Source organism: Nestor notabilis, unplaced genomic scaffold, assembly GCF_000696875.1.
Source record: "Nestor notabilis isolate BGI_N333 unplaced genomic scaffold, ASM69687v1 scaffold8246, whole genome shotgun sequence".
Classification (NCBI taxonomy): Eukaryota; Metazoa; Chordata; class Aves; order Psittaciformes; family Psittacidae; genus Nestor; species Nestor notabilis.
Window position 1 is genome coordinate 1,472 of NW_009932322.1, and position 12,839 is coordinate 14,310.

Sequence of the window (12,839 nt, forward strand, 5' to 3'; positions counted from 1 at the left end):
TCATTCCCCAGCTGTATATGCTGAGCATGATGCCACATGTTATGGAATATCCCAAGGGTCAGTCGGGGTCATCTGACCCAGCTGTGCCCCCTCCCAGCTCCTTGTGTACCCCCAGCCTACTCACTGGTGGGGTGAGGAGGAGCAGAAATGGCCATGACTGTGTGTAACTGCTGCTCAGCAGTAACAAAAACATCCCTGTGTCATCAACAATTTCCAGCACAAATCCAAACCGTATCAGCACCACACTAAGCTGCTGTGAAGAAAATTAACTCTACCCCAGCCAAAGCCAGCACATCACTTAGGCTGTCACCGAGAGTCAATTTAAAACTCAGAAAAACCGCTGTCAGATGACACATATGTCAGCACACAAAATCTCCAGAACAAAACAACTATGCAAAAATACACTATTTTTCCAAAAGCATAATAGTACACCGTTAAAGGGTACTTTGTAGTATAACTGGACCACTTGCATCAGTTGTGGTATAAGACCATATCTGTAGTCGTCATTTTAACTTCATCATTCCTTGATTTCTGAATGATTCAAAATACAACCTTAACTTTTTTTTAGTGATTCTTTCTTTTTGATGGGTTTAGTGATAACTTGAAGAAAGAACCTCTGATGCATGCCAAAAAGGGCCAAGCCCAAAGTATAAACCACCAGAATGTGTTAGCTATAGAATAGGATCAAACTTCTGTTTACTTACCCTGGTTGTAATCCCCCATGTGAAAAACTATTGGCCTTTCCTAGTTGTTAATAACAAAGTATCTTGAAAATAAACTATGGCTAAAAAGGAGTAGTTATTATTTTTTTTTTAATCAGCTTAATACAAAATGCAGAGTGGAACTAGTATTATGTTTTATGCCTTATCTATGGAAATTAAAATCCTTATATTAATAGAGTCAGTAGGATTTTCTGCAAGCTTTATCTCCATGGCAATGACAGCACAGTGTAACACAGTGAAGCTGTAGACAAGGGCTGAAGACAATGGCAGTAAGATAAAAACAAACAAAAAAAAAAAGACCTCCAGCCTGAAGCTTTTAGAAATAGGCAATTAGTTGGTTTTACTAGGCAAGACAAAGTGTTGTTCTAGTTTTGATAGTGATTCAAATATTAATGTTACCCACACACTGAGTTTCCCGTTCAGTGTTGCAAACTTATTTAGTATAAAATCAAAGTACTTGGGGTACATTTAGTATAAAAGTCTGGTCCTTAAAGGGTGGCTACAAAGACAGGGGCTCTTGCTTCACAAGGAGCCACAGGGAGAAGACAGGGGGCAAAAAGTACAAGTTGCACTGGAAGAGATTTCATCTTAACCTAAGAAAAAAATAATCATGGTGAGAACAATTAACCACTAGAACAATCTCCTCAGGGATGTGGTGGAGTCTCCATCACTAGAGGTTTTCAAGACGTGATTGAACAGAGCGCTAGATAATCTCAGCGAGGCTTCCTTTCCTGTGAAAGGTTGGACCAGATGGTCTTTCGAGGTCCCTTCCAACCTGGGCTATTCTGTGATTCTTTGAAAATGGAATAAATGTTACAGTAGCAATGCCTGTGAACAGAATTCTTTCATGGTGCATTGACGTCTGGCTTTCAATCTATTCCAAATTATAGTTAATTCAAAATATTCTGCAACACAGCTAAAGAAAACTTGGTGTTTAATAGTTCCAGTGTTGCTTTACTGCTAGAGGTGAAATTATTAACTGCAGTAAGGCAAAGTGATCTCTTTAAAATATAATCAGACAGAAGACAAATGGGGCTTTCATTCACCAGCTGTTTCCCAATCTAAAATAAATTCCACTTGCAAAATTGGTTTTTACTGCTTTATGCTACATTTTAAAGTAGGAGCATATCTTAATAGAATTTTGTGTACTTTAATGTGATAATGACTGCAAGCATTACATCACTCAGGATAATTTTGAAAACACAATAGGTGATTCCAAAACTGAACTGGATTAACCATATTTGCCTGGCCAGACACAGGTTAAATTCAGGTTAAACAGTAATTTATAATGACATATTGATTAAATCTAGTTGCAAATAATATGATATTAATTTACAGAAATCTGAAGTAATTAAATTCCCTGTTCTCTGTTAAAAGTTCCAAATATCAAATCTCGAGTTGTGGAATTAACCAGTGCTGTACCAGTATCATGACCACCAGCAGGAAGAAAATTCTGTTTCATATTTCAAAACAAAGCTGTTGGTTGAAATCTGGAGATTTTTTAAATTTATTTGTGCCCGATATTAGAAGGGATAATTACTTCACTAAAACATAAATTACTATTTAAATTGTTTATAGATATTAGCCAGCAGAGGACAAGCCAGTTTTAATTAAAAAAATTCTCCTTGCTTACAGGGGGAAAAAAAAGTTCATCTAGTGGGGAGCATTTGGTATGATATTAGCTGGAAGAGGAAAGGCAACCCATCCCTTTGAAAATGTTAGCTCTTCACCCTACTACAATAGGAGTATTTGAGGTTTTAATTTCCATTTAGATGGTCAAAAAAAAGTCCAAACAAGCATTTGCACATGTCTACTACTACTTGCTGGCTATAAAAGACCAAGTCCAAAACCATAACAATAAGCTACCTTATGGTTACTGGAGTAAAGAGGAGCATAGTGGTAACGTTGTCCAAAAACGCAGAAAGAATTGCAGCAATGAGGCACAGAAATGTAATCATGGCCCACACCTTGCCTCTAGAGAATCGGTAAGCCTAAAAAAACCAACCAAACAAAAAAACAATCAACCCAAAAAAAACTAAAACAAAACAAAACAGAAACAAAATCAAAAGGATTAGATCATTCCAGCTTAGGGTTTTTTTAAAATTTATAGATAAAATAACTTCACCAAAGATGAGGCAACAGTGAGCAAGGAACATTTACTACCCCATGCACCTCCAACACCACCCTCTCCGACATTAATCAATTTAGCAAGAAAACATTTCATGGAAGTAATTGGAAGCAAATATTTTCATCATGCCGAGGAAGAAACAAGTCTGAAGAGACGCCATGCCAGGCATGAAGAGTGCTGTGGCAGGAGCAAGGCTCAGCCCCCATCTTCTGCCTGCATCCCCAGGTGGACTAACGTGGTCGAGACCTCCCACCTCCTCCACACACTGGGACACCTTCTCCATCCTCAGAGCAGGATGGCCAGGGCTACACAGTCTGGGCATCTAGGTTGGCAAGGGTTGTGTCCACCTATATTTTGTTTAGGAATTCTGTGCTCGAAGCAGTCCTCCTTGTGACCTTTGTTTTCTTTCTTTCCACCTTTCTCAAGAAAATTGAGCTTTGCAGTAGGTGAAGTGGTCCCTCACCATGGGTAATACTTGCTTGACAACCAATACATCAGAATTGCCCTTTTAACGTAATCTCTGGTTCTGCTACTGTTCAAAGGCCTCTGGCCATTTTTCATGCGTGATCATAAAGCTAATGATAGCTCCCATATTTCCTTTCCCCCTGTAAGGCATACAGACTGCAGTTGCAGTAGAACTGCAACCCTGGGGTAGTCCTGGGGAATAATTCAGCTTTATATTGTCCATATGCTTGTTTAGCCTAGGAGGGCCTTTACCTTTCTCTTGTAGAAACGGAATTGCCTTCAAGGCTTCCTTTCATCCCCAAGAGATTTCTTAAAATTACAAGTTGACCACTGCGATTTCTAATATGATAAGTAGACACTGTGAAAGAAAGGTTCTTCAAAGACAGTGCTTGGTGTAACACAGCTGATTAAATATTAACTTGATTAATCCAGTAGTAATTTAAGAGTATAAAAACAAGCCTACCTTTACTGCACAGTAGTCAAAGAAACCAGTCTCTGAAAATATGGCCACCAAAACCATCTACCAAAAAACGAGGAAAAAGAGAAAAAACTTGCAACCGAATTATTACACAAAAACAAAGCAATGCAGCTTGTGAGTTCTTCTTATCTGACACACTTTTGAGAAGCTGATTACCTTCATATTAGGATATCCAGTACAGCTGCCAGATATATCTTGTCAATGATGAAATTTAGTTCCCAACATAAGCAGTCTGTAAATGTCATACTAGTCTGGTTGAATTTAGTTGTAATGATTAAGTGGGCATCATACATTAAGTACTCAATGTATCCTCCTTATGTCATTAACCAAGAAAAGTCAGTAAGTGTCTTTGCTTTCTGCAGTAACACTATACAGAGTGGGGAAGATAGCAGCTACAAGAACTACTAGCATTTTCCCACATTTCTGAGAAGTTCCCTGTCCTTCCATCTTTTTTCCAAACAGATATTTTTTTTTTTTTTCTTTTTCCCTGGGGAAGGCAGGAAACAGGGAGCAGTGTCTGGAAATAAATAAACTTCAGAATGGCAACAGAAAATTGTAATTTTGTCTCAGTATATTGTATATTTTGTGTTAGAGTTTAATAGCACTTTGACAAATCTTTTTACCATAAATAGCTCTGAGCAAAGTGTTTAAAATAATATATGATTATAATCTGATCAGGTATTTTTCCTCCATTTCTGGTTTGCTTTTTTTTGGCTCCAAACATAGCACTAAGACAAAGAAAAACACTTTTTCCAGCAGACTGTGCTTGGGGAAGGTTTTGATTAAACAAAATTAAACAGATAAATAAGAGTGATAATACTTGGCATTTAAGCAGGTCTTTCCATTTATAGACCTCAAGGATGTTTTCAGCATGTTAAACTCATTTTTACAGATTTTGAAAGAAATAGAAAGGGATCAAGATTTTCAAAAAGCTCCTTCAGAGATCTGATCATCCTCCTTTTTGATAAAACCCTCAAGGCCCAGACTTTCATCATACCATGTCTCAGCAAAGTACCATTAACAAAATGTTTAAAAGGGAAACATCTCTATGTTGAATGTGATTAATTCAACACATTCAGAGCAAAAGATATGTTTTAGTTACCATTCCAAACAGCAGTGCCAGTGTCTCATAGTCAATCCACTCCACCACTTTGACGATACTAGGTCTCTGCAATCAAAAAATACAATCACCAGTGAATGCCACAAAATACCTATATTAGCTATGAAATATAAACTTCACTTAATTAATGAACCATTTAAATAAGCTCAGATGGAAATAAATGTATTCCTACAAGGTACACAAAAAGGACTCTTTATTATTACCATTACTATTATTATTATTACTAATTCAAAGTACCGTTGGCATTCTAAGTGGGTCATTATCAAAAGCCTACATTAGGCTATTGCTTTATCTAGTTGTTCCTTGCATAACATTGCAGAAATAAAAGATGACTGAATTATATAGTACACCCTAGTTTCCTTTTCGGTAGGGGAACAAAACCATATCACTTCACCTGTGAACAAACTGGAAGGAAATTATGGAAATATAGCAATGATTTGGTGACCAGTTATGAGAAAAAACAAAGAAAATCAATCAAAGATTTCATTAAATATCAATGAAGAATAAGCAGAGGCCGGGGCAGGGGGAAGAGGGAGAGAGGAAGGATTAGAAGGTGTAAGCATGAGGTGTAATTATTCAAGGTAGTATTAGGCAATGTATTTCCATTTAGGTTTGCTTGGTAACCTAACATTACTAAAAATAATAGTGTTACAGTAACTCTGCATTAAGATGAAAATAGTTGTACTCAGCTCCCCGCAAATCGGAACAAAATACCATCAACTGACATTTTTCTACTCTTGTCTATACCCTAGGCTGACTTGTTTCCCTCAAGATGCTTACCCATCCCAATATCTGACCTACCATCTTTCTCTTGAAAAACACTGCTCTGTCATGTGCCCAATCATAACATGGCTAAACACGGAAATTTATGATAGCATACGCAGAAACAAAATGAGTATTTACAGTTTGATAACTTACCTCCCCAACAGTAGCTAATGCAGCTAAAGCTGCCAAAGAGCCCAGCATCGCTGCAAGGGTCCTGTGGACAATCTGCAACAAAGGGTAAGAATTGACCAGAGACTCCTATAAACATCTCCTTACTATTACAAATAAGGAGGGAAAATAACAAAAATAAAAATCAAAATCACATAGTTATTTATTTTCTTGGTTTGTTTGGTTTTTTTTTCCTTATTCCACCTCATTCCCATTCAAAAAGACCTGACCAGAGAATGGCTGATTATTTTGCCTTGCTGTAGGAAGTTATTAAAAAAAAAAAAGCCATGCCTGTGCAAAACCCTGCTAGGAAGTCTCAGTTCTGATCTCAGGGCAGAGAAGGGACTTCAGAATCACTTTCTTAGATTTGACAATGAGTGACCCAAGAAGGAAAGCAATTCATCTTCCCTAACTTAAGGATCAAAAAGCCTAGTCCTATTGGCTCCTCTTCACAGCCCATGGAAAGAAGACAGAAAGTGATCTACCTCATTCCTTATAGATGCTTGTTCGTCTCCAATGTCTATAAAGTAATTCCCAAGCAGATAGCTCAGACCTGGAGCAGATGCATCCTACACATACAGAAACATACTAGACTGTGAGTTTGCAAGTCCAGTTCTGAGCATAAATAGATCTTTCAAGCCTGTACATCTGCTTTATGTCTCACTCACACAGAGTTTTCTTCCTTCATGAACTGTTTCTTTACATCAGCATTTTCTATACAAAGTGGTTTGGCTTCAAGCATAAAATCTACTGGACACCTTTGCCGCAGCCTCCTCAGCTCCTCAAAAGCTGCTTTCACCAGTGTATAGACTAACCCAGCCTTGAACAGTGCTTCTTTTCTATCTCTAATGTTTCTCTAGCATACAAGAAATGCATCTGAAAACAGTATTCAAACACCTGACCACAACACAGACATTCATTTAATACTGCAGCAGTTACTACATTATATGGACATTTGTCCACATCTATGTATCTAATGAATAAATTGCACTTGAAATTCTAAAGGAGAAAGTACAAAACCAAGCATGCCCTGAAAATGTGCTTTTTCCTCCAAGTGCTCATTTACAGTTATTTAATCGACTATGACTGGAAGATCACAGATTGTATAAAATAACTCAGTTAAAGTAAGAATCCAATTAATGAAAATCACACTACAAAAGACTGTACCTAATTAACAGCATTTACTATTAATATGTTTAAATATTACTCAGACACAAGTAAGAATTATTTCTCAGAAAGAAATAAGGCAGTCTAGAAATAATGCATTTGCTGATAATTTCATAAGAAATATTTTGCTGATAAGAAACAGTAGGATGTGGACCTCCCAAGGCCCTCCAGCCTGCCTGTAAAGGAAAAGAAAATAGAAAAGATTTGACTTTGGTTTTTCTCTTTGAACATAGATTTTTTACAGTAATGGTAAACAACAAAGCAATTTACCAAATTACTAGAAAAATAAATATACAAACCATTGATTTAAGAGTAAAAAAAAAAAAAATAATCTGTCTAATCCTCCTATGTTTGTCTTCAAAATGCACTGGAGAATAACCTATTCACAGTGACAAAGCAGGAGATCAGACCAAGGATTTTATGTCTTAATGACCTAGAAGTACATAGCACACCTTACAGCTCCCACCAGCTCCCATAGAAATGGATGTGATAAGTCACTGTTTTATCGTTGATTTCCAGTTTCAGAGGATTCATATGAAAACATACATATGCCCCTTCTGATTCTGCAAAGGGGGGAGCATTTGATAGTTCTTGAGGCTGACAACGGGTTGCTGCAATTATACCTTACAGTTCTTTCCAATGAAAAACATGAAGCAGAGGTCTTGGTTAGGGAGGGGGATCAGCTTCTTACCAAGGCAAAGTATGTTAAAGGGTAAGCTACTGGGGAATCCTGAGCCGTTCTTAGACTGGAGGCTTTCTCCTTATCTAATCACCATACATGTTCTCTCTTTCGCAATTCTCAGAAAGATACCATGTTTTCTCTGAGATTTGACTGGCTTTAGATTTTTTTGCATATTTTCACGTAAGCATTTCTCCCATCACCATTGTATACTTAATTGCATACATTGTGCTGACTGCATTTTCAGCTCCCAAGAGTTTGCTGTCACCTATGGGTGAAATTTGCTTTAATTTCTGCAGAAAGATGGGGAAAAAATGCTGTTCAAATGGAGTTATTCTGTCAGTTCCTTCATCCTGGTGATATTTCAAGAAAGATATACAGAAGTATATCCTGAAGAATGAACACAGATTATTCAGGTGCAAAGCTCTATTACAAAAAACTTGTAAAAAGTACGATTCTCCATTCCAGCAAACTATCAAGTAGAAGTTATATGGTAACATCAAGCCTAGAAAGCACACTTACAGAAACTCCAAGGCATGTAAATATGTAGAAGTTGAGATTTGGGGAGGTTTAGGAAAGAACGGATTACTCTTTAATTTTCTCACTACAAAGCAGACTCAAAAAAAGTAATATATTTGCAAAGTCGTTTTAAAAAAGCCTGCAAATGGAGAAATTAAGGGATACAGCTTGGAAGCTGATACACTCTTTGAACCACACTTCCATCTAGTACACATTTGGAGGTGTATATTATATTAAGTGCATTATATTACATAAAATTTCATTACTATTATTATTATTATTATTATTATTATTTTGGATAATAGTACAGCTCTGATCCAAACCTTTTGAAGCCTGGCAGGAGGATGAGTATCATTTCAGGATGAGTCTCAGAGTGTACCCATAAACAAAAGCTCAGGTACCAAAAAGCTCAGAAATAAAGACAGACAGAGATTTAACCACAGGAAAGATGAGAGATCTGGTAGAGTTCTGAATCTAAAATACATTTGGAAAGATTAAGTGAGAGATAATACGTATTGATCTGATCCTTCTTGTCCTTGAGAAATTGCATACCTTTCTGTATTCTCTAGTAAGAAAAGACAGTCACACTGAACTCCGATTTACAGCGTTTCTCTTTTAAATATGAATTGCCTATAAGATCACAAATTTGAGTTGACTGCATTAGCCTGACTAGGTTGAGTTTTCATTGTACAATCAAAGAATGGAAGCAGAAGGAAATGCTGGGCCAAAAGTTACTTCAGTAGCAAAGGTGAACAAATTCCGATAAAAGACTCAGTGTAACACGTACTCGTCAAAGACATGGAAATAGCCTATACCTCTTGCGGATTGTGTTATGGTACCTACATTTTCCTCTTTATTTCATCTCGTTTTTTCAAAATCCATCTCCCAACACTGATAAACTCTTCCCTGGACCACTGTTCAGCTACATGGTACTCATTCCTTTGACAAAAGCCATCACTAAAATTCTTTCCATTATGTATATCGCATAACAACCCTTCTTCTGTCCGATCTTCCACTCTCAATACAACTTGCCTCTTACCTGCATTTCTGTTTCCACTCATGCACATGAATACCTCCTTACATGCTCTCATCCTCTGTGACCTTTATTCTACAAAAGCCACATCTCAGTGACCTCTTATTTTCCTCTTACTTCTTCCATCGCACAACTGTGAATCCTCACATTTCAATGATTTAGTCAGTTTTAGCACACTCTGTAAAATGCACTTATATAATGAATTCCTCACCTCATATGGCCATTTAGACATGAAAGAGAACAGGCAAGGAAGATACAAAGCTTTTAGTCTATCAGTTTGCAAAATGGAGCTCCCCACCTCCCAACACAACTACAAGCCTTATAATTTCTTCACAGAAGTGTCATTTTCACAATTAATAGCATCTTTATATTTGTCTGACAATTGCCCAGCAATGCTGACTTAATGAAACAGCAAAGGATGGTGTTTGCCTTCTATAAAGGGACAGTTATCTCAATACAAACTGCTACTGAACACAATGCACCCCAGATTTCACTCTTCACATTTCAAGACTCTGTCATAGAACTCACTGATGCAGGATATCACTAGGCTGAGAGCTGAAGAGATTTCAAAAAGGGAATGTATATTTACAGAATTATATAGAAGTAATGAAAAAACCCAAAGCTGCAATGGTGGAGGCTTTCAAAAACATCAACATTGCAGGTGTGGCAACAGCAGCATCATAGGGTCATGCTATAGGGTCAGTTCAGAATGGGTAAAGATTGAGAAAAACTTCTATATGATTTTGTATCAGAATTATATATAGAATAAGATAAACCACAATGTGCTGAATGCTGGTTCTGTATGATAGTTCTCATATTCTTAATTAATAATTAATTTTAAGGTAAAAAATGAAAGCAACCCCTATCATTTACACCACAAGTCTTTGTGCTTGATATTACTTAAAAATATACTTTGTCAGAGCTATAATGCAAGCTGGACTTAGACAACCTAGGGCTTCTCCAGATTTAAATTTCTTTATCTCTCTGAAAGTGCTTTGGAATATTTGCACAAAGTTCATCAAATATTTTGTAAATTGCAACAGCATCACTATGAAAATGATTCAAAATTCCAAACACATTATCTTGTACAGTACTCCAGGAGATAAAAGAAAATTATTTAGAAGCCAATTGAATGGTTACCTGTATGCTATTTCAGAGTACACATTTCCCAGCTCAAATCCAGGACATGCATATTTCCAGAATGTGCTTCTGAAGATATTTGGTAAATGATACATCATAACAAACAATATTTCCACAAGTCCTTATTTATAAGTGATAAATGGCAGTTGAAAGATGACTGTCAGTGACTTTAATGTAAATCTTCAAATGCCTCAATTAATTTCTTATCCACTTTTTTCCCAGTGAAGCCTGTTGCATTGAACTATTTACTGATAAATTAGTTTCATTCAATAAAGTAACAGCATTGCTGTATTTCAATAGGAGGCAGTTATTCCCAAGCCTATATCCACATCTGGGTTTTGTGTATTTTCCACCTACCTCCAGAGTAGCTAAGACCTTCCCTATAAAATCAACAGCCAAATCCTCCTTAGACTTTATAAAGTCTCTTATTTAATTCTCTATTCTCAGAGGACAAGGAGGGAGAGAAGGGGAGTAAAATTTATTCTAGGATAGCTTTTTTCCTGACATGTTTTACATCTATTCCTTTTCAAGTTTTAATAAGGGTTTATGGGTTACCAGTAGAAGAGGGTTTTTTCAAAGACAAAGAGTCTTGATTATCCTGAAGATAATCAAGATAGTATTAGCCCAACTGCCTCTGAAAAGATTTTCCTCAGTTAGATTCCTTTATGGAGATTATGTTATCATTTGCTGTCACATACTTTATAAATTTGGTCGTCTGTTTTGCCTTGGACTATTCCAGTTTTTTTAGCAGTATACAGATGAAACTTCAGTTTTTCATGTTACAGGTATTTGATCCAATTACAGTTTGGAAAATAAATGCCAAAGCCTGAAACTGATATCAGATAAATTCACAGAAATGCAATGGTAATTCAACTAACCAATTTAGCTAACTTTTCCTGACTCTGTCAAACAACAAAACTGAAAATTTCAGGTGATGTTAGAAAACAACAAGGGCAAAAAAAAGGCTTGCGATGCTTTGAAGTGGACCTACTGCAAGGCAGAGTTGAAAGTTGAATGGCATAAGATTCTCAGTTCACAAAAATTTGGTTTACTGCTGGCAGATTGCACAATTTGGGCAGAATATAAACCGGTAGACTAGAAATGCAGGACATAGTCGGGTACAGATGAGATCAGAGTATCAGAAAATGAAGGTCAGTGGAACCAAACATGTTTACTTGATTTTCTTCATGCTCACCTATATTAAACAGACCATTAACCAGTACTAGTTAGCGAAGGTATAGCAACATACATTCCCTTCAGCTGCTGATAGCAGCTAATGCTTTACCTCCTCACCCTCCTACCCTTGGTTTGCTCCCTACATGAGCTCTGCAGAAACAGTACTGCAGCTTCTTCAGCCGTGAGGCATTCTTCCCAGCACATGGGAACCCCTTACAGTGGATGTGTCTCAACAGCTAGTGCAAAATGAATGATAATGGAAAATTAATTGCCTTAGAATTACTAAGTCAAGCAGTAGCAAGTAAATTCTGTGAGGATTTTAAAGAAGCAAAAGGGAACTGCTTGACATAGTTTAGAAAGTATGACTTATACTGATGCAGTATTTAGAGGTGGACTAAATCAGTTCTTGAGACAGCAGTGTGGGGTACTGCTGCTGAAAGATTATGTGTATCCCAAAGTGATTACAAGCATTACAAAACTCAGTAACAGCAAGAACACCTATTTCTACCTTTGTCTGCAGATTAGGGCACTATCTATGTGTCCTAATAATAATGTATACGTGCAGACACACAAATCATAAAATACAGCTTTTCACTATGTTAAATTTTTTATAAAATCTTATTATTAATATCCTTTTAGTAGGTAAAAATATATCAAAACTGCGTCACGGTACGTAAGTATGCCTTGCTTGAAAAAAACCCAACCAACCCTGGACCAACAGCTCACTCATTTTTACAAGAATTCAATGTTGATTCAGTATAATGGTACTACCATACGCATGAAATATATGTCCAAGATCGCTAAAGAGCACAGACTGGAGAGGTCTCTGGACTTGGAAACATTAGCTGCATATTTTAGTACTAACACACATTCTTATTAATTGAACCATAAATGGCCGATCCCTGTAACTCACAGGATGGAGGAGGGGGAAAGAGGAGGGGAGGGAACCAAACAAAAAAAAACCCTAACCAAAACAACAACAACAACAAAAGAAACCAACAAAAACCCCACAACATTCCCTATACATCAATAACCTCTTTTTACAGACAAATTCCTAGCTCTAAAAGACTCATTCAGGGTTTTTTTAATAGCAACATCAGATTCTGTAGCAAACTGTGTAACTCCTGAAGAACATCTACCCAACCCCAAGGTAAGAAAGTACCCACCTATAACACTCTACTATAATGTCTGTTTTCACTCACATAGCATGCCAAATTACTTGCTTGAATTCAGGGTCAGTGGAGAAAGTCATGGTATAAACAACCCTGCCTTAGGGAAA

At 36.9% G+C, this 12,839-nt stretch overlaps 1 protein-coding gene across 1 annotated transcript in view; it reads right to left on the reverse strand.

Annotated features, from left to right (window-relative positions):
- Nucleotides 1–2,588: 2,588 nt before the first annotated feature.
- Nucleotides 2,589–12,839, reverse strand: part of LOC104407135 (P protein-like) — a gene marked incomplete at its 3' end in the record, with an annotated part of 55,069 nt that continues 44,818 nt past the window's right edge. The window contains exons 9-12 of the mRNA XM_010016323.1: nucleotides 5,832–5,903; nucleotides 4,896–4,961; nucleotides 3,779–3,835; nucleotides 2,589–2,713 (exon numbers count right to left, since the gene is read on the reverse strand). Coding sequence (XP_010014625.1) covers nucleotides 2,589–2,713; nucleotides 3,779–3,835; nucleotides 4,896–4,961; nucleotides 5,832–5,903 — 320 coding nt within the window. The remainder of the gene's footprint in view (nucleotides 2,714–3,778; nucleotides 3,836–4,895; nucleotides 4,962–5,831; nucleotides 5,904–12,839) is intronic.